Source organism: Cryptomeria japonica, chromosome 8, assembly GCF_030272615.1.
Source record: "Cryptomeria japonica chromosome 8, Sugi_1.0, whole genome shotgun sequence".
In the NCBI taxonomy this organism is placed as follows: Eukaryota; Viridiplantae; Streptophyta; class Pinopsida; order Cupressales; family Cupressaceae; genus Cryptomeria; species Cryptomeria japonica.
In genome coordinates, this window is record NC_081412.1 from 8,362,801 (window position 1) to 8,386,509 (window position 23,709).

Here is a 23,709-nt window from a genome sequence, read left to right on the forward strand (position 1 = left end):
CGTTAATAATAGTCGATGTTAGGAGTGGTGTGCAAGTAAATCGGAAGTAGTTGAAAAATGGTTAGTGTTTGAGCAGCTTCAATAGGGGTAAGAATGTGAAGTTGGTTATAATTTGTAAAATATCCAAACGGCTCATTGACAAATGTTTCTCACAAATACTCTCACACGCATGATTTGTTAGTTTGTTATGATTCTTGGCGTTCTCAGATCTAGGTTGGTGTAGGACATAAAAACATAAATCAATAGATGACATGACAATGATTGAGACAAGAAGTTTGTCCTCGAGAAAATTCTAAACAATGGAAAGGTAATAATTCCTATATTATGTGGAATCATATATCGGCTGATTCTGAAGAAGTTGATTCCTAGCTCACCAAGGTGTTGGAGTGTAATAAAGTTTAATGATTTTATAGATATTTGTGCTTCTAGGTAGTAACGATGCATGTCGTGGAATCAGTTATTTGAAAGTGTTGCTTGATACCTAACTAAAGATGTTCTAGTAACCGTCCACTCAAAATCGCCAATACTTGTGGACAAATGTCTCAAAAGTTTTGCACAAATGTTCCAATAGTGGTGCACAAATGGGCCAATTATGAACAAAAAATTACAAAAAATGATCGGGTATTGGTAAAAAGCAGATTTATTAATGGTGTTTTCACTATGACAGCTATTGGGGAGTCACTATGACAATAAGATAGTGGTTATTGGAATTATGAAGACTATTGGTACTCTTCCCCTATTGCATTTAAGAATGTCAATATGGACTCAACATTGGTAGGTATCTCTCAATGTCTTTTAAATATATGTTTTTAAGATATTTATGCTTAGTACATATAGATAAAAATGTGAACAAGTCAAATCATGACCAAGCAAGGCACACATTTCATGTATTCATATACAAGAGCTTGTATAGGTATTGTAGAAAGTTTATGCAACTAAAAGAGACTACTCAATGATGACAAATAAGAGCCATCTCTTATATAATGTCCAAATCTGGTTGCTATAAACTCTTTCATGTTCCATTAGGTTTCTAGTATGGAAACGAATGGTAAGAAGTTAAATGGATAGTTGAAACTCCACATTCCAACCTTCTACTTGTTTTGGAGCAAATTGATGATATTGCTAGGGGAAAACATTTCCTTGTAAACTAGATGCAATTTTTTTTCAACATACTCTTTAGAGTATACCATTTTGTCTTGGTTGTATGTTGCTAAACTTTAAACTAAACAACCATATTTCATCCAACAAATTATGCAAGATCTTATATTGAAGGTAAAACTATTGTTATACAACATGGAGGGCTCAAACGAACATATGCTTTTACACGTATAGTGGCGAACCAAGTTGAAAGGCATTCTTTCTAATAATAACAAAGGGTCCATATAGCAAAGGTTTAATCTTTTAAGTTGCTTCGTGGAGTCTATCTTTATCCAAGCACAACCAAACTTATACCTTTGTGGAGTCTATCATTTGTTCACTTGTACCTTTTTTTACTTGCTTTTAATTTTTCTTGCACTTGAAGATGCATTTGCTAGATATGGCCTATGAATTTCATAGCTTTCTCAACTTGAGTCAATAATTTCTTTTCTTTCTTGTGATTCTCACCACAACATCAATTGGGCTTGGAGATAAAAGGCCATAACACTTTTTAAATATTAAAAATTTGTCCAAAATTTTGGTCTATGTCGAATACACACAAGATTCATTCCATTTTGTAGGATGCTTCACATTGTAGCATCAAAAAATTTGAACCAATGGCCTATTTACTACCTTGATTTATGTACTTTTCAATTACATATCCATTTTTCCCATTTAGTGCACCAAAATTTATAAAAGAACCTCAAATCTAAATCCAATATGATGCTATTGGGGCAAACCAAAGTGTGTCCACATGTTTGAAAATAAATTTTCAACTACATCCATAACAATTTATGTCTTTTCACATGGGGCTAAGATATATCTTCTCGAACCTATTAACTATGGAGAGTTAGTCATGTTTTCTTTTCATGTACAAACTACCTACAAAATCTAACAATATACTTTCCCATGGTGGTGATGAGATTGGAAGTGATTGATACAAACCTAATTTTCAATTAATTATTTTCCTAACATCACACGACTTAATAGATTTAACGTCACTTTGCATATATGACTAATGAAATTGCTAAAAATTGAACATGGTGTTTTAGTTACCCCAAAGTGCCTTGCCACCTAAGAGATGGGAGCTTGCCTCAATAAGACTAATATGCTCTTTTTTGGAACACGTAATTAGCCTAACTTGAAGAGCAAACCATCTTTTACTTAACAATCGTCTTAGGAACAAATTTATCTTTCTTACCTTAATTTGTTAATTGTCATGCTCATTCTCTTTCACATAAAATTTTCAAGCAAAGTGTTTTAAAAGAGATAAGGCACTTGCACATGTCAACAATGGTGGCCTTAACATGCTTGCTAAAGTATCAATTGTGCTTACAAATATTATAATGGTTGGCGATCCATGTAAGTGATGGTCTCTTTGCCCAAAAAACAATGTCTCCATTTCTTTATTGCTTGCATCACTACATAAAGATCCTTGTCATAGGTGCAACATTGAAGAATGGATTCATAAAACATATTTGAATGATATCACATAGATGTACATTGTAAATTGAAAACTCCTACATTTTAGTGACTAGCATTTGTCCCCACCTCAAATAGTTGTTGCAAATTTGGAAGAACCAACACAAGTGCATTGATTATTATATTCAACTCATCAAAGGCTTTTTTTTGTTGCATATTACTTCATATGAAGCTCCTTTTTGTGCCCTATTATTACAATTAATTTGACACTACATAAGAAAATGACTTAACAAATTTCTTAGGTATTGATTTGTCCCCACAAACCGCCTTCTTTTAGTGACAGTTGTAGGCTTGGTCTAATGCATGATACTCTCAATTTTTCTTGGCTTATATGAATCACATTGTTTCAAAAATGGTACCAAGATAAACCAAACTTTTCTATTCAAATTCATATTCTAACCAAACTTTTCATTTGAAACATGCTCTCCTTCATAATTAATAATACTTTCTCTAAGTACACAACACGTTCTTCATACTATCTCTTCCCACATTTACCCATTTTCACATTGTTGCATATTCCTTATATATTTTGAATTGCATTCTATCTGAAAAGGAAATTCTCTTAACAATATTTATATCAAAACTCAAAACTAAGATTTGATACTAATTACAATCTATACAAATTTTAATAATATTTTGGCATAGCAATACATTACAAAAGTGAAAGAGAAAGCATGTATTGGCCAAAATTACATACCCTACTCTTCTGCCATTACAAATTATCCTCATCTTAGTTTTCATTCTCATAGCATTTTCTTAGGGATCATTAATATTGTCCATGACCCTTTTCACTAATCTAACCGCAAACAATTTCTATATTTTGTATGTCTAGATTTGTTGTGTTTAAACTTGCTTCTTATGGTCATTTTATTCTACCTTTATGTTATTATGCTTGTTGAGAATTTTCCAATTGTGCAATTGCCTCATGATAGTATGACCCTATTGATTCAATATAATGGATGAGTTAATATTTCAACTTCATTTACTTCATAAAGCCTCTTTGAACAAGTTTTATTGATTGTGCAACCGATTTTCCTTAACTCCCCGAGTAAAAATAGCCACCTTAGTGACTACTAGGATTCTCCTTCCTTCTTTACAAGCATTAAACTACTAGATGCTTTTGACATTCTAGTCTAGTCAGAGTAAGGCTCTCTTTGGGAGCTTTCTAAAATTTATAAATTTACTACAACATTCTTGTGTGAATCTAGAGCTACAATATTGCTACAATTCATCAATGATTGCGAGTTTGCATTATTTTGGATTGTGTTGTCCATTTTTATTCTTTCTTTTGAGCTTGCAAGTTTTTAGAGACACTATCTATTCTATATGTCTAGATCTTTCTTAAAGGAAACATTTTTTAAGACAACAAAGACTTCTCAACATCCATGAAAGATGTATATTCTTAACTTCTTGAGTTGGTGGTATTGTTTTTGATTAAGTAAAAACAAGTTTTAAAGGGACCAGAAACCCTATACAAGACAGGTTTTAGAGGGACCTGCAACCCAAACCGAAAGATAAACTTGAAAGACCACTCAAAGAAACAGAACACAAAAGAGATTTGGCCCAACCAATCAAAAGAAGGGGAACAACATTAACCCCCACCAAAAACCAACAGGCTGCAAAAAACCAGCAGCCCTAACCCAACCAGGAAGGATCAAGAATTTGACCTACCCTTATGGGATCGAAGGGTCATATCAAAAGAGAACTGGGACAATTTAGATTTTTTACTTTTAACAGTAATCCATCCCTCCTCAACCCTAGCAGCAGCCTTTTGCCAAGAGGATGGGTCCAGAATAGGGGACCTCCCATCATCAGGAGGAACAGAGCCAGCATCCAGAGAGGCAGAGACAGTAGAAGTTCCAACAACAATCTGAGATGCGGGAGGGTCATCCATCGAAGAAGAAGATCCATCATTTTTCAAACGATCACTCGGGATGCCACCACAGGCATCCACACATTCCTGAGGCAAGGCAACACTAGAAACAAGAGGCATACCCTCAGTCTGAGGAACCTGTGCCACCACCTGGGAGAAGCTTTTCTTTTTAACAAAATAGTGTTCAGAGGATGCACCTTTCCACCAAGAAGCAGATCTTTTTTTCTTTTTATCTGTTTCACACCCTACAACAACATGTCCAGTTTGGAAGCACTTTCGACATCTAAAGGGGATACCTTCAAAGTCGAGTGGTTGGACCCAAGATCCCAAGGAAGATTCAATCTCTAACTCAGCTGGAAGCCCTTTAGAGACATCAATGTTAACCAAAATACGAGCATAAGTAGAATGATAAATTTGGTAAGATTCCTTATCAATCATTAGGAATTCGCCTAAAGCCTCCCCCACTTCCTCTAGCAGAGAATCCGTCCAAAGATGAAGGGGAAGGTTGGGGAGCCTAACCCAAATAGGAATCTCATTAAATGAATCAGTAGATGGATTGAAGCTTGAGAACTAGGGTTTAACCATCAAAACATATTTGCCCTCCTAGCTGAAAGGATTAATCCCTGAGATTTTCGATGTGTCCTCTGCATATTCAAATTTAGCAATGAAAAAACCCTTGGCTGAGGGAAAAATGTTAACTGAGCCTTTTATGATCGGTTCCCAGCATTGGGAAATCCAAGTGTGCAGTTGAGGAAGGCTTGGCCAAAAACCCCGAAACCTACTGATCAGACCATGAGCTTCAAACACAGAGGAAGTGTGGATGATCTCCAGGTTAGTATCAATAGACACCTTGAAAACCAGAGGTTTGCAAATAGAAACAGCCACAAGCCCCAAGCTACGAATACCCCGATCAACAGCAGAGGGCATTGGAAGCACCGTATCACCATTCGAAACCCCTATAGAGCTCCCATACACAACACTAGGCTCACCAGCCGCACCAGGGGAAACGGGGGACTGGACGACATCACCAGCCGATCTAAGGGTTGCAGCAGCAGACGTCCTTAGGGCAGCGGCGACGACAGCAGCAGTCGCAGACGGCCTTAGGGCAGACGACATCGTCGCAACGGCAGCAAGATTTTATGCTTAACCCTCCTTTCTTTTCCAAGACGACATTGTTGTTCATGCTTAACCCTCCTTTCTTTTCCAACTATTTTACTTTTTCATTTCAAATTTCATATGGATTTTCATAAGGTTGTCATCGTGTTCTCCATTTCTCAAAGGAAAAAACTTGATGATTATCCATTTTACTTCATAATTTATAGAGCTTATTGGCATCGCTTTTGGATTCTGAATTCTCTGCATTTCTCCTTGTTGGAGTAATTAGAACGAGCCCTCTCCTCTCTTATACAAAGGTAACAATCTTTTAATGAGATGAATGTCCCAAACATGGATTATGAGTTGAAGGGTGTTCCTGAGTGAGACGAAGGGTATTCTTGAGACTCCCCAAATGGGGATGGGGGACTCCCTTAACACTTCTCACTCTACCCATTACATTGTGATTGATAACACTAATGCTTAGGATATTGAATACAATATCTTATTCCCAAATGGTGAAAGAGGTGGAGGACCGAAAAGCCAAGTTGGATGAGATATAGAACAATATGAAGGTTATGATGAAATTCAGTGTCGAGATAATGCATAGGTTTATTACTACCCTTCTAACCTTCATGGTTAGGATTTGAAGAAGTAGGCGAAAAGTGAGGGTGGTATGTATAAGTTTCATTATATGTGATGACTGGGGTTCTCTTATTTCCTAGGTTGTTTTTATTTCTTGTTGTTTTATCTTGCTTTGTCTAAATTATGGCCTTTTTGTCAATATGATATTAATTTTTGGCTTGTTTAAGGCTATTTTTGCTTTGCCCTTTTGGCTGCACTTGTATTGGACTTATGATCCTATTTTCTTACTTACCATAGTAAAAACATCCTGTCTCTATTTCTTTGTGATTTGTTTTTCTCATTTATTATAAATAAGGTTTTACTATCTATCTTATATTTGTTATAAAAAGATTTAAACCCTTTCAAGAATCACTTTTATAAAATAATAAAAATCAATACCTAAATCAATATTATAATTGATATTTAATTAAATAAACTATAACATATCATAATTCATTAGATCAACAATCTAACACATAAATCTAAAACCACAATATAACCATCTACAGATCTCATATAAAAAGTTAAAATAAATCAACTAACATATCAAATAATATGTACAGTGAATAGAAGAGGATGACAAACTGAAAAGGTCTTCCTTGTTACTTCTGACCAAAATTACAGAACTCCTAGAAAAGGGTCCAGTTTAACAGAAAAGCAAACTCAAAGTTTTGAGGTTGCTAATTTAGCAGCTTAAACTATTACATAGAAAGAAAAAAATCCAATAATTCAACCTTCGAACGAAATCTACATCTCCTATGCTTTGCATTGAATCCTGAAGCTCAAGCCATGGACACTATGCAGTTTATTTTTTCACAGTTTGGATGGGTGTCTAAGCATATATATTTACAAAAATCACATGAAATGTAGCACTGAGTATTGCTAGGATAGGTGAATGCATCACAGACTTCAAAACATCACAGCTAAATCTATGAAATTCATATTACAGGTAATGATACACTGTGCACACTGCAAACATCCCTTGAATATAACATTCCTCTACTTACTAGCGTGCAAAGAGAGGGAAAGTGATTGAGGAATGGGAGGTTATGGGTGAAGGTTCAGAACTTGAGGCAGCTAATTTGTTCTGAAAATCCAATAATGCAGGTTGAGTGGGTACATCTACAATCTCCATATCATTTGACAACATTGACAGAACATTACACATTGATGGCCTCTGAATTGAAGTTGCTTGAATGCAAAGAAGAGCAATGTGTATTGCTATTAAAATCTGTGAATGTTCATTGGGAGACAGAGTCCCTAACTGCAGTCTTGGATCAGCAATACTGATGCTTTCATTTCTTTCATATAAACTCCAGGCCTGCATCAATCAACTATATATTAACATCACCTTATAGTACAGTACTGATACCGATTGAAACAAAATTAAGAATTTTATTAATCCATTATTGGTACAAAATGACATACAGATTAAAGTCATGTAGTTTCTACAGTTCATGAAGATATGTAGTAGATTTCTGGATTAAACTCTGTGCAAAATTTTTCATATCACATTTAGGATCATACTGCATGATCCATCATCAGAATAATTCTCTCCATACATTTTATTCTGATGATGGATTGTGCAGTATGATCTGAAAGACTCTGTTCTCTATACATTTTATTTTGATGATGGATCATACAGTATCATTTGAAACTCTGATGAAATTTTTTTACACAATTTAATCCAAAAATCTATGAGTCATAGATATTACGATTTAACTACCAAATAGATTTGAATGAAGCTTATATCTAAGAAACATACATACCCATTGTGACAGAAGCTCCATAGGTGCTGGGTATCCTGTATTGTTGCACTTCTTACCACTTATGATCTCCAGAACAACTATGCCATAACTGTAAACATCTGCTTTCTGCGTTAATTGACCATGTACAGCATATTCTGGAGCAGTATATCCCCTGTGTTTTAACGAACCATTATTAGACTAAAAATATATGATATGGGTATTGATATTTTCTCTAATACTAAATGTTTCAATAAATTAGTTCCTGGCAATAATGAAGAAAATTGATTACATGCTTCCGTGATCCCTCCCTGTAAGAGGACTTTCATGTTTTTGGAAGAGATTTGCTAACCCAAAATTTGCTATTTTAGGTTGGAGATTTTTGTCCAGAAGGATGTTGGAAGTTTTGATGTCTGTGTGTACAATCTGAGCATTAGAATCTTCATGCAAATATGTGAGACCCCGTGCAATTCCTGTTATTATTTCGAAACGTTCTGCCCAACTGAGGCATTTTCCATTGTTCTCTGTTTATATAAAGAGTATCAGACTATCTTATAGTTTATAATCTTGCAGCTTGAAATTCAAATTGAAATTGGATTGATTCAATTCAGTTACCAAACAAATGCTTGTCAAGACTCATGTTTGGCATAAATTCATATATAAGATATCTTTCATGCTCCTCACTGCAACATCCAAGCAAACGAACAAGGTTTTTGTGAAGAAAGCCGCAAACATTCTCGACTTCTGTGTCGAATTCTTCCATTGCTCGTGTTGATTGAGCTGCAAGGAGCTTTTTGACAACTATCTTCTCGCCATCAGAAAGTGTCCCCTGCAAACAAAATACCACTGATTAATTTGCAGAGCATTTGTAAAGCACCTTACAACCGTGTTTTTTTTAGACAGCAATAATGTCCATTGGCCTCATTTATTTAGGTGCTCTTTCTCTTTTTTTTTCTTCTTTTTATTGATGAATAGTGTTAATATTTCATATTGAATATTAAAAAATATAATTCATTAATTATATTATATGGGTGGAATGGTATCATATAGAATTAAGAAGCAATAAGAATGTATCAAAAAAGTTTATATTGTCAAGCAGCCAAAGCTATAAGTGTAGGAAAAGGAAGAGGATTTGAGGATGATTCTTAATAGGGTGTGAACCGCAATCATTCAAGAGATTCTAATTATTTGAAATGGGCTCCTATCATGTAATGTTATGATTTTTTTCTTCTTCTTTTGAATAAGAGTTACAAGAATTGGAGAAATAGCAATGTCCAAGTAGGGGAATTTTTCATTATTAGGCGAACCGAGATGTCTATGATTGCGCTAGGAGGTAGAAGACTGGTCACATGGCAATGGAGGTCAATAACAATGTTGGTGATAGGGGAAACCCTACAAACCACAAGGGTCATGTGTAGAGCAATGGCTATGGTCATAGTAACGCATCTTGACTAGTACGAGAAAGTGAAACACGAGTAATAGTATGAGGTGCATTGCCCCAATGTCATTGTGAATGTTTGCATTGCCCCACTTTGTAATTGTAACATCACATTGGAAAGAGAAAAGTGTCCACAATAGATCTCAAAATAATATAGTATTTCTACCTTTGCATATTATAAAGAGAATCTCCACAAATTTTGGTAACTCTCGTAGGTATTTTGGGCCAATTGTTCAACTTCTATTGAAGGTAATTGTGCATGAAAAACTTGTTGATAGTGATAGATAAAATCCTAGATAATATTAGAAAATTCAAAACGAACTTGGTAACCTTCTATAATATATTTGATTTTCTAAGAAAAGTGTCAAGATCAAAGCAATTGTAGGAATTAAGTGGACACTTTATCTCCGATATTAATCCAATGAAAGCAAGCTTAGAATTGATCTCCTTGAGCTATATGATTGTTAGTAATTTGCTTTGTTGGTAGAGTTGGGTAACATTTATTTGTAGAGGGAGAGAAAATGATAATTTCATCATCTCAATTGTGACATGGCAAAGTTCAAGGTGTTGGAACTTTGTATTAGTGATGACATAACAACATCATTTGGTCATCACAAACCTATGAGAAATGACCTATCCATTTGATGTTGTTATTTCATCATCACATATTGTTGTGTCTTGCACACATGCCCCACTTTTCTTGAGAAATGAGGACGTGTCCCTTGCTTTCCTCTTGTTTTCTTTTATTTCCTTAAGTTGGTTCTTCTCAAGTTAGAGGTCTTCACGTTTACTTTGTCTTGAGTTTCTTATTCTTTCTTGATGTTTTAGACTTTTCCCTAAACCTACATGCTAGTAGGAGAATCCTTGATACAAAATTCTTGCCAACTAAATATTTGTCCTTGTCTATCACTCATCTTCCATCTATACCATTGGTAAGGTCCTAATTCAAAATATTGTAAGGCTATGTCAACCATGGCATTATTTGGAAGTTTAAATTGTTGTTCTATGAGGCTCATCCATGGAACTACATTTCTACCATCAAATTAATGAATGTTTATTCTTGGTAGGTATGATTCTCAACTTCAAAAAGGTCTGGAGCAAAAGCACAAAGCTGTGTCACACTTTTATAAAGGAAATGGATAACGTTGATTGAACTTTTTAAATTGAATCAATAGAAATTGACACATATTTTTTGAATTTTGAAATGATGTAAACTAATAAAATTTATATTTTTTAGTGTATTTTATGTTTTTAATTTTTTTAAAAAATTAGAAAATTATTTGAATATAGCTTTTTATATAGTAGACACAAACATTTAGTTGCTGATAAAATGTTGAAAATGAAGTTACACGAGGTGTCACAATTTATATAGTAAATTTTAGATTCTTTTTTTCTTCAATTTTTTGTCTGTATTGATAACTTGAAACTTTAGTGCATGTATATATTTTTCACTATTTTTAATTAATACATATTTTTATAGAGATTTGAAAAGTTGTGTACTAAAATATAACTCTTTCCATTTGGCACCACCTTTTGTCTTAATTATTTATCCAAAATAGAAAAAAGTTATCTCATAATAATATAGATCCTTTTCTCTACTATATCATATTTTTTTTCAAACATTTTAAATAAATTTTTCTTGACAAGATAATCAACCTTATTTTTTAGTGTTGATGACCTACTTTCAATAAAAATAAAATATAAAAAATTTCAAATAATTAAAATATTAAATGATATATGTTATTCAAAATTCACTTATAGATTTACAAAACGTATTTTTGTATTTAAATTTTTATTTATTTATAAGAGTAGGAGTTGTTGAAACATCAAGTTTTTCATTTTTTTTTTGGTAATTGGACCCTGAATGGTATAAAATATACATTTAGTAGATGCTTCCACTTGGAAAATTTGTGGCCCATATATAAGTTAGATATTATGAATTTATATAGACCATATGCTTGACTAAAATTGATTTTTAGTTAGAAATACTTAATTTCATTTGCACTGATAAGTTGGCCTAAAATGTGACATAGTTTTGTACTTTTACTAGTCCCTTGATTTGGTTTATTAGGGTTGTACCCATCTTGATGGCTTCTTTTGGACATTAATTTTAATGAAAAATCCTTTGCAAACTTATATAAACCCTCACCGAAAGATTTTACATGTGGGTAAAACAATTTTCTGTAATGAAATGTATCCTTGTTTCATGTGTTGTGGAATTCTTTCCTCAGTTTTAGGTGGTGCAAAATAAAACGGGTCCTTACATTTTATATATGAAGAAAGGTGCTCTAATCCTAAATATGACATGATTTAAATAATTATATCTTTATTTTAATATTTATTAAGGTAAGAAATTATTTGGCATGAGCGAGAATTTTATTTTTCTATTTAGACCAAACTTTGACTACTAAAATGTTTCTTATGCATTCTTCTTTTGTTGATTGTTACATTGTGATTGCAAAGCTCTACTCTATCTAGAGTGTACCTATATAGCGTGAGTATTTACTAATATTATCTTAATATGATATATTCTTAAGTATATATTATATATTCCTAAGTATAATATGGATAAGAAATTGTGGCGCATGCTTAACCCTAACATAAATATTACTTAATACACTAATCCCTCTTAATTTGAATGAAGGGGTATGCTCCTATGTAGTTAAGCCTACAAATAAGGATGAGAACTCTTTTCCATACCATCTTATCATTTATTATTCAATTCATATGTCATTATCTAAATCTTGGTTACCCCCTTGAACTGGTATGCTATACATTTTATTTTTACAATTATTTCCAAGAAATATCATAACACATTCCATCCTTCTCATATGTTTTTAAATTTGTTATATTACAACATAATTTAATTTGTATGAATTACAATTACAAAATTTACTACTTATATTGTATCCTTCACTAGCTTTCTATTTTAAGTTTTCAACCCTTTACAATGTCTTTTACGTTCTCTTGTAGATCTAATAGAATCACACAAAAAAAAAACCTACATTTTAAAGTATGCAAGGAACCAAAATTTTAAATTATTGTATTTCAAAACTTGGCTTTATTGACCACAAAGGCCTTACAAAATTACAATTGAGTACCCCTTCCAAATTTATGGAGTTACTTTATTCTAGACCTCAAATAACAAAGAATAATATGATTGAATAAATAAATAAAAAATCACCTAGTATGTTTCAACTTTCCTCATGCTACTAATATTGTTAGGAGAAGTTCATTAGCAAGAATGAGATAAAAAAAAATTCTATCATTGTGGAAATAGAAGAGTTCAACTTTCCTATGTTCCAAAATAGCATGCTAGACTCGGGAAAAATTTCCTATGCTTCAAAATAGCATGCTAGACAAATTTTGGAGCATAGGAAAGTGATCCTCAAGTTGATGATTTCTCTCCCAAAGCTGATGATTTCTCTCCCAACTATTTTTTAAGAAATTACCCAATGTATTAGATTCATGCCATTGATAAGATGGTAACACTTGATTGCATCTTTGATGAATCTTCTTCCTTGAAATTCTGAAGTATCCCTCCAACTTCCTATCACATGAACAATTCCTCCCAATGTATCCTTCATGACTCCTTTGTCTAATTTAGCAAGGTCTATTGAAGCTAGTGCATTTGAATATATGGGGCCCATGAAGTATTAAAATATGCAAACAATTCACCATCTTAAGTTTTTATCTCTTATGTAGTATGTCCATCCTTCTCAAGATGGTGGAAACTATTTCTTTGAGTGTTTTTAACTTCTCTCCCTTATATTTTGGTGCCCCAAATTGATTTTTTTTTAAGTTGGTAATCCTTTGGTTGTAGGAGTCTTAATTATTTGTCACTTAAGAGGGACAACTATATCTCCAATCCTAGTTGCTTGCACATTAATAGAGATAGTAGAGAAATTCATTTCTCTTAGGTTTTGGTTGATCCTTAAGCAATTCCACCACAACAACCTAATCAAAATGTAAATAAGAAAAAAATAAAATTAAATTAAAAGCTTAAACTGAAATCAAATTACCATCTTAACCGATCAAATCTATTGCAAACCTAAATAAAAGACTTGATGTGTTTTTCCTAGATATCTGGGTGCTTGATTTTTGTAGCATAATGTGTAATACATTTGTCCAAGTGGATTTTCCTATTGATTGTATATGATTGAAATGATGAAGGAAATGATGTAGTTATAGACTTGGGAAATGAAGATAAGAATGAATACCTTAGTTAACTAAAGAATAAGAGGCATTAACTTGACTAAAAATAGAAATTTTTTAATTTTGAGTCATGAAGAGATAATATTAAATTATTCATTTATTTGATGGCTAAATGCACATAAAGTTTCCATTTGTAAATTGAGTTGACTAAAGAAAGAAGAAGTTTCTAATTTGAAAAAGAGTTAATTTAGGAAGAAGATTATGTTTCTAGTTTGAAGAAAATTTAATTAACGAAAGAAGAATATGTTTCTAAAATGAAGAAGAGTTAATTTAGGAAAGAAGAATATGTTTAGATAAAATGAAGAAGAGTTAATTTAGGAAGAAGAATAAGTTTCTAAATGAAGAAGTCTAAGAAATGAAAATAGAAAATAGAAATTGTTTGAAAATAGGATTTAACTCACAATTAACAATGAAATATTATTTAAATGAATAGAGTGGCTTAATAAATGATAAATGGAAACTAATAAATTATGAATTAGGAGAATAATCAAAGGGGAATTATTTCATTGTCTACACTCCTATCACTAACTTATAGCTTATCTTCCTTTTCTTAATTTTTTTTTTCTAACAATACTAGCAAATTTGAGTTATCTATTGTATTCTTTTCCTTGCCAAAAGGTTGAGGAGTAGGTTTTCTTTGAGGAGGACTTGGGATTGGAGGAGTCAAAATTCTTTGAGGAACTTGTGTGGGATTGGAGAAGGATTTGTAGTTTTTTAAGGAGGAATATTATTTTTTGGGAAAAAGTTCTATAAACTAGAAATTTGCCACGTTAAGATCATCCTAGGATAACCACCAAATCGTCGAATTTAAGCTAACATCTAATCTAAACTATGAACCTCTGAAGAATGTGATAAGGGAGATGAAAGCATAAAACTCAAGTATTCAACATACTATGATCCAAACAACTACGATATCTCTATGAACTACAATGCAAACAAAGTGATATCATCAAACACATGCAATGAACAAGAAAATCATAGAAATGAAAGCAGTAATAACATCAAACATAAAAGCATGAATCAAAATCTCTCTTGAAGATCTCCATAGTTCCCAAGTCTCCTTCAAAATTTTGGTAGAGTTGCCCTCTGCAAGCACAAAACAAGGTAAAAGGAAAGCTCAAGTATGGTGGTTAACACAAAAAGGGAGGCATAGATTCAAATTTATAGACATGGAGGGAATATGATCAATGGTTGAGTTTGAATTGAACATAGAAGAGATGGACTGTTTAGATCACATAGGAGAAACTTTACCTAAGACAGGGAGAGGGTGAAGAATTTAGTGAAAGGAACTAGGAAGTAAGTAGCGGTGGTTGGAAGAGAAAGGACACACGGTGAAGGTTGCCAGAAAGTGGAGAGAGATAGGAAGGTGAGTGGGAAAATGGATTTAAATAATAAAATTATTTAATTTCATGAGCAAGGGAAGGGTAATAGTAAACAAATATTCACCTTTTTACCAGATTGATGGATGAAAGGGGAAATGGTAGGATAAATGCACTTATTTATTCAACCATGGAGGAAATAATTAGAAAATCAAATAATAAAGATTATTTAATTATAAAAGGACTTTAGAAGAAAAGGGTATGAATAATTAATTGATTAAAAATCAATTAATTATAGATTAAATGATAATTAATTAAATAATGTAATATTATTTAATTAATGTGGAGAAAGGGGGTAGTTAGTAGGTTGATTAAATAATAATAAAATATTTAATTATGGAAGAAAATTGATTATTAGAAGGATGTTAATTTTTGGTGTCTATAAGTTCCTTAGCAAAGATAAATTTGGAAGAACAATAGGGTGTTGGAGTCTTTATTTGAGTAGGAGTACCTTATGAATAGGGGGATTATTCTCAATTTGAAAACAGGGTAAAAGCACAAACCCGTGTCACACTTTTATAAAAGAAGTAGCCAACACAACTAAAACTATTTAACTTTGACCGCATAAAAGTGACATTTCTAAATGATGTAAATTGATGATATGTAGAAATATTAATCAAGTTTATGTCTGTTATTTTTAATTTTTTTTGTTTTAAAAAATTGATATTTTTATATATATTCAAAGATATATTTTTTATTGCTAAAAAATGCTTAAAATTAGGGGTTCTAGTCGACATCACCAAAAAAATGAAAACAAACTTATTTTTTCTTGATTTTAATTTTCCAAATATATGACATATATATGCAGTGCTAAAAAAAAGAGAATTTAAAATTTTGTACATTTTCCTCATAATAACATTTTAAAGTCCAACATAGTTGAATTTGATAGTTTTCATTCGGTATCACCTTTTTTTAATTAAATTTATCATTATCAAAAAATAAATTATACCCTTTTGGAGAAGATTCTCTCATAGATAGTGAAAGATATATTTTGTAATTTTTTTAATATCACTTAATATTTTTTAATTTCAAATCAGCCGCTTCTTAAGCTTGCAATATTTAAAAAATAAAACATATTAAAATTAATCAAAACATTAAAAAAATTATGTCTAGATTCCTGACTTTGAATTCTACAAAAGGGTATTTTTAGATTTTTGTAAAAAAATATATTTTGCCTAAAGAAAAATACAGCAAAAGTGGAAAGTTTCAGAATTGCAGGGAAAATGGTGATTTGGCTACCACATTAGATGACACATGCACACACATACATACACATACACATAAACACATATATACACACACATACATGTGTATGTGTGTGTGTGTGCGTGTGTGTGTGTGTTGATTAGAATTTTTTACAGTTTAATAGTAAGGGTAATCAGAAAATGCATATTTTTTTGTCATGGGGTTCTCTTTTTATGAAGCAGATTAAAAAATATTTAATTCTAATGATTAGTGAAAATAATTTTTTAGACATAATTTGGATAATTGTGCACCTAAGGCGAATTCTAAGTGGAATGTCTTATAGTTTTGTTGTGTTTTCAAAATTTGTCTAGTTTATAGTTTGTTGTGTTTTCAAAATTTGTCTAGTTTATAGTTTGTTATGTTTTCAAAATTTGTCTAGTTTGTAGTTTGTCATGTTTTTAAAATATGTTGTTTATCGATCTAAAAGATTGATAAACCAAGTATAATAAAAAAATATACACAACATATATACATTCATAAAAAAAAGTACATAATAAAAAATATATTTATTTTTTAAACCAAAAACAAAACCAAAAGAAAAGGGGAAGAAAAATATACATACCTGGAATATGGGAGACTTAGCCATCTTCGAGTTTCGACCGAACCACTAAAGCACCTAGCTACTAAATGGTAGGGGATAAGAAATTCACGAAATATATAATAAAGCAGTTTGACTGAAATAGGTTTGGTCGAAATGGTTTTAACTTGAACCTGTTTCAGCCGAACTGCTTTATGCCATTAGGCGCCACACATGCACCATTGGGTGTCACACGGCCACCAAATAGGTTCGGCCGAAATAGTTTGAATCGAAACCCGTTCGACTGAAACTATTTAGTTGGCCTCAAGTGCGACACAATGTTGTGCTTTCGCCTGACAATATTTAGTGTCTCCACTTCTAAATGTCATCCCTTTCTAGTTGCTCTTCTAGAATTATAACACTAGTATAAAAAAATGGAGATGGAGTTGCACTTAGAGTAGGAGGGATTAAGGCCTAAGGGGCTAGCATTTTTTACCTACCCCCCAATCTCTTTCTTACCAAGGGTAGGAATCTTCAATTCCTTCTTTATCTTCATCCTAGACTTCATATACTAGAAATTTATATTTCTTATTTGATATCTTGTTTCAGGTCTCTTTATTGGCCACCCTCTTCTATTAAATCTTTTTCTTTAGTATCTCTTGAAGATATCCTTACTCTTTGGATGTGACAAACTCCCTTCGAATATTCTTAAGAGAGTTAATGCCATCCTTGAGAAATAGGCCACTGATCCATTTCTTTATTATTTTCATGACTTTTTGGTTCCTAACCTCAATAGAGGGATCCTCATGTTTACATTAATCAATCCTTCTAGAGGCTAAATTAATACATTATCCTAGTTGTATGATGGGTCTAGTGTCTTCCCATCCTCAGGTTAAGTTCCTTAGGGATTTCATTGATGTTTAATTGTTTTAGTTGTTGGAGAGACACATGATACCTCATGCTTAGCTAACCAACCAACCCAATAATTTTCTAGTTCTACCTCATGTCTGTAGAATGATGCAATCATGAGCCTAACCTTGCTTATTGGTTCAGACCTATTTTGAATATTAGCTACCAAATCCATTTTAGCTACCTTAGCATGATGGGTACTAGAGAATAAGTGTTCACCCATAAATATATATGCATGTGGAAACTTACCTTATACTTTCGTACAATCATTCTTTGGACTTCCACCAACTACCTACAAATCTCTAATAGGCCAGCCTTAGCATTGATATATCTTGTAATTTTTTATGGAGCTTTGTGGAATCTCATAATTTTGATGTAAGGGAATATTTTGAATTATATGAACCAGGTTCCCAAACTTCTTCCCAATTGCTATGTTGCCTCCATGGACAACCTCTTTGCATAATCATTTTTTAAGTATATGATAAGCGAGAAGACAAATGCATCATTAACCTAGTAATAACTCTTTCATCTTCCTTTGAGTAAAAAATGAGAATAATGATCACACACCACAATACCACCATGTTGTATTCTACTTACTTTTTGTAGACTAGGAACGTTTTCCTTTTTGCTACTAGGAAGACCAAATAAGAAGTCATATAAAATTTGTTGTTTTCTTGCACTTCTATCAATTGTGTATGTGGGTTACCACCAAGGAATGTTTTCCAATCAATCCTATTTTCATCCAAGACGGACAACATGAAGAAGAATATCCAAGGATATAAGTCCTTAGCATTAATATTACTATCTATCATGTTCAATAATTGATCTAGTATTGTGAGAATCATCTTTGAATTCACTCTTGTGGAGTACCATTTGGTGGCTAGTTTTCTCTTAGTAACTAGCTAGTTGTCATTTATGTACCTTTATGTTGTAGTGGTATTGATTTTGTAGAAGTGCAGGGCCTCCTTCATGTCTACCTTGTCATATTATACATAGGTAGGTAGGCCAAAATCTTATTCAATGGAATTTGGGTTGATGTTTAGAACATTTTGGTTTGTTGGTCCAAAGGATTTCCTTTGTTTGGTATCATAAAGATTGACACGAGCTAGGACCAACTTTAGAAATGGAAGGACTACTAGGAATGCAACTACCTATACCAATCCACTTTGAGCCATGATTTGATCCTCAAGTGTCCTCTCTCCTTTCATGTCGACTCTTATGATGAACTTGTGGACATGTCCAAGTTCTATGCCCCCAATTTCAACCCATGGGGAGAAAATCTTGTAGGTGTGGATGTATCCTTTATATTCATACTTGACTTCCTTGGTTGGTGGATCTTCTTACAATGATGTCACAACATTAACAAGGAAATTATAAGATAATGTATAAATTTCATACTCAAGTTATTGAAACAAATTAAATAGCATGAAATTTAGGAATAATCTGAAAGCCTAAAAAGAAATTAAACACATAATCAGTGTGCCTCAAGGAGTTGCAATACTTCATTCATGTAAGTTAACCAAATAAGGAGAATTCCACCTAATAAGTATTGTTAAGGTTGGTCAAGAGTTTATGGATACACCTACCTCCGAGGTCTTGCTCAAGGTTCCTTCACTACCATCTAGGATCTTAGATGGAGTGAAATTGAATTATGAGCTCATATTTTAGTATTTAGAAGAAAGTAGATTGATTAACTATATACATTTAGATTGGGTAGCTTGTAGAGATGATGAAAAATCTATATCTAATTACACTTTTTGTCTTGGTTCTACAACATTTTCTTAGAATTCCAAGAAATAATTGACTACATCACTTTCTATTGTAGACTTTGAGCATAAAGTAACAACATTAGCATCTTGCCGAATAATATTGTTGAGTCGATTATTAGAATATTTGAACTACATTATATAGAATGAACCCATTGTTGTATTATGACAACAATAGTGTTATACAAATGTTGAAGAATCCAATGTTTCATGGTAGGACCAAGCCCACTAACATTCAACATCACTACAATAGAGAATTGGTTCAATAAAGATTGATAGGGATTGTGTTTAAAAGTGCAAAAAATCAAATAGTAGACATTTTCACAGAGCCTCTAGCTCACAAAAGGTTCTAGACACTTAAATATCTACTTCGCATCCTTCCCAATGGTCATTGTGAGGGAGAATGACAACAATAAACCCATTGGGCTTTTTTTTCCACCTTTTTTGTCTTCATACTACAATAAGTATTATAGTTGGGATATAGGTAAATATGGTGGTTTGAAATAATGCCCATGTACAATTTGAGATTCTATATAATAAATTCCTTGCCTCCTCTTCTAATAAGGCAATTTAGGGAGTTTCCATGCTTCTTGTGTATGATTTGCATATCATTGTTTCTTATTTCAATTGTTGGTCTATTACCTTCAATTTAGATATTTGTTATCTCACCTTCTAATTTATCATCCAAATCATCTAGTTATAGGTCCAACTAGATATATCAATTTTTATTTTTTTCTAGGTGTATAGAGGAAGGTTCCTCTTTTATATAGGAATCACACCTCATTATTGGGAAATAGACCAATTCGTTTTTGCTAGGTAAATAGAGGGGAGACTATTTAGCCTTTATTATTTGGAAGGTTGAGATTATTTATCTAGTCTGTAATATTGTTACTCATTTAGCATTAATAAAAGTACATTTCATATTTTCTAACCTTCTCATATGCACTACTACTCTCTGGTATTATTTGAAATGTCCTACTTCAACTCTAGGGAAAATTTAAAGAAAGGAACAGGAAAAACATGCTCCAGATATAAATGGCCATAATGACTTACAGTTTACCTTATAAACTTCACCAAATCGCCCTCCTCCAAGCTTGTTTGCAGCAGAAAAGTTCTCGGTTGCTTTTTCAATCACTCTGTAACTGTAATTGAAGCTAACAGTTGCAGGTTTTATTTGCTCCACACCTAAGTTTTCAATTTCAAAATGTGAGATCAAGCATGTATGAGAAACCTAACTAAGAAGTCAATAATCCCTGAGTTGTTCAGATGAATACCCAAACCTCTATTTCCAGTATGTCTTCTTTGGTCTCTAATGTGCAAACTCCAGAGAAAGAAAATCAAGCAAGATATGAGAGCTGCCCCCCCTATGATTTCTCCCAGAATCTTGGACATTTGTTTCTTGGGTTTTCTTGTGCCTTCCCCTGAACTTGGAATTGGCGAGCTTGATTTTGTGTCACATTCTACATTTGGTCCAGGATCTACCCCAAGTTGCTCACAGTAGGTCTTGTAGTATTTAGCCCTGGAGGCAATATCTTCAGGGCAATTGCCTCCTGAATTGCCTAGTTCTTTTACAGTTTCTAGGAAGCCTTCTCCAGAAACAATATGAGTGTGACAATCAGAATTTATCATCCAGAACCAGAGAGCGGTCTGGAAAGAGATTGTGGAGTTTGTAGACACAAGTTCAGGTTTGTCCAACAAGTCCAAGTTGAAGTAATCTCTTGCAGCTCCATAGTTGAAGTTCCTGTATGCAAAGGTAAGCAATAATTGAGTCAATGTTATAAGAAATGGAGCCTTTGAATCTCTACTGATTTGACTCTGAACCAGTGCTCTCTACTCAACATTCTATACAGTATATTTTGTGTTAGGGTTAGCCATTAATGAACCCAAGTATATTGGATCACATTTTCTGTGGAGAATCCTATATAAAAGTAGCCCAGTATTTGTTGTTCTTTGTTCAGTAAATGGAACAATAATAGTTGCTGGGAGCAATATTGAGCCAGAGCAAATTGGCATGGAAATCAGAAAACAGAAAAAAACATGTATACAAAAAAAAATCATATGCAAATCTCAGTATCCAATCAATTTATCTAAATTTAACGATTTGAATGTTTTTAACTTGGCTTGTAAAATTTTCATTGCTACTGCCAATCCAAATTCAGGGATGTTATTTGTAGGCGGCCTTCTATCCTTACAAACCTTGTGAATAGTTTTTCCTGGGTTTAAAATTCTCAGTTGCATATATCAATAATGAGCAATAATTCAGTGAAAATATTAAATGTTAAGTTCAATCTATGTGTTGCATATAAATTGTTGATTAGAAAGATTTTAAATTTTAAAAAGCATAATCAATGTTGTTTCTGGATTCGATTGTATGATATCACAGTTGAATCTAAAAACACCACTTCAATCTAAAAACACCACTTCTTATCAGCATAGACTGTGAAAATTTAGTATCTTTGTTCAAAAAGGATGTCTTCAGCACCTTGTTGTATAGAACATAGGATGTTGTTGATATCAAAGAGAAGTAAAACTAACCAAGTTAATTGAATTGGACCACGCCCACGGTAACTCTCTCCCTCAGTGCAAGGATAGGTGGTGTAGGTCTCATCACAGTAATCTAAATCTGAGTGTATTGCATTGATATAGCAGAACTCTGTACCAAAAAATCAAACACATAGTTTAGGACTAAGCAAAGGAGGAATCTCTGCATGTACTATTGAAATAGATCAATATATCTAAGTAGAACATTTTTAGAATAGAATAGAGGAGTTCTCAAGGTCTTTCTATTTTACAATTTTCTGTTTTATAGTTTATTATTCTGATGATAGATCATGAAGTGTGATCTGAAACGTAAATTCAAAAAGATAAACACAATGCCATTAGATTTCCACAATCCATTAGTTTATTTGAATATGCTTCTGGATTTGATTGTGTGAGTTTTTTTGCATAATTTCTCCTTGTGCTTTCTACTATCATCCTGTTGATGATCACAGAGTGTGATCCAAAACGTTGATGCAATTTAACTCACACAATCAAATCCAGAAGCATATTCAGATAAGATAAAAACAGTTAAATCTAAAAACTTTCAAATATATAAATTAATTTGATGACCTCCAGTTAGAAATGCGGCATTAGCCAAAAATGCTGCCACTTCTCTCTTTGCTATATCTGATGATCCTGTGCTTCCAAAAGCAGGGAAGGCATTGGATGCATTGCTAAATGAATCAAAGTTATAAAAGCTCTTTCCTTCACACTCTTCCAAGGTATTGGATAGAATCTTGTTGAAGAGTTCTTTAGTTCTGTTTTGATTGAGAACATTAAATTCACCAGAGACAATAGAGGTTTCAGAATACCCATCTTGGCTGCAGCAAAGATCACAGGACACTTCCAATACACCCAACAACAATAACAAGCTACAAATATAGCTGAGACAGAGACCCACATGGATTTTCATTGTCTATGATCAACAATACTGTTGTACAGAGCTTGATCATCACTCATCATGGATCAAACTGAACTAAATCGATCCAATTTAATCTTTTTTGAGACTTGAATAATTGAAAATCTCCTTCTCTTAGTGTTCTTGTTCTTGTGGCTTGTTGTGATTGTTTTTTTTGGTTCAAGCTGTTATTCCTTCTGAATTTTTGAGGTGTGACTCTTTCCACCACCTTTTCTTGGTCTTGTGGCTTGTTGTGATTGTTTTTTTTTGGTTCGAGCTGTTATTCCTTTTGAATTTTTCAGGTATGACTCTTTCCACCACCTTTTTTATTCGAAAATGTGTACTAATTATATATTTATTCGTTGAAATGTGACTCTTTGCATCACTTTTTTTTATTTGAAAATGTGTAATAATAAAGATACTTATTCATTAAAAAGAGCTTTCAATTAAATTTCTTTTTAAACAAAATAATAAAAAAAATACTTTGAAGACCAACCCAAATTAATTATTATCATTGAGCTATTGTTTCTTAATCAAGTTAACAAAGTGGCTGATAAGAACTTTTAACAGACTTTTGATAAGAACTTTTTAACAGAATTTTGATTAAGGACAGGCAATAAACAAGTGTGATTTTAGACTGCTTGCGTTGCTCTATCTGAAATGTTTATAAATTCTAATCAATAGCAATATTAAAACTTAAACTTCGAAATTTCAAGTTAATATATTGTTAAGTTCTTAATTAAAAAAGGGATTCTTGATAGAATATAGGAAATACCGTTTTGTCCACAGAAAAAACATAAGATGTAAGGAATATCATTGTTTGGAGCCAAAGGACAAAAACTATAAAT

At 32.7% G+C, this 23,709-nt stretch overlaps 1 protein-coding gene across 1 annotated transcript; it reads right to left on the reverse strand.

The window, feature by feature from the left end:
- Positions 1–7,214: 7,214 nt before the first annotated feature.
- Positions 7,215–22,876, reverse strand: LOC131045926 (cysteine-rich receptor-like protein kinase 10). Its single transcript, XM_059209796.1, has 8 exons — positions 22,534–22,876; positions 21,958–22,075; positions 20,703–21,163; positions 20,483–20,607; positions 8,569–8,782; positions 8,246–8,477; positions 7,978–8,128; positions 7,215–7,529 (listed from the first exon to the last, which is right to left on the reverse strand). The coding sequence occupies exons 1-8, from the start codon at positions 22,874–22,876 to the stop codon at positions 7,215–7,217; spliced, it is 1,959 nt and encodes a 652-aa protein (XP_059065779.1).
- Between the last annotated feature and the right edge of the window lie 833 nt (positions 22,877–23,709).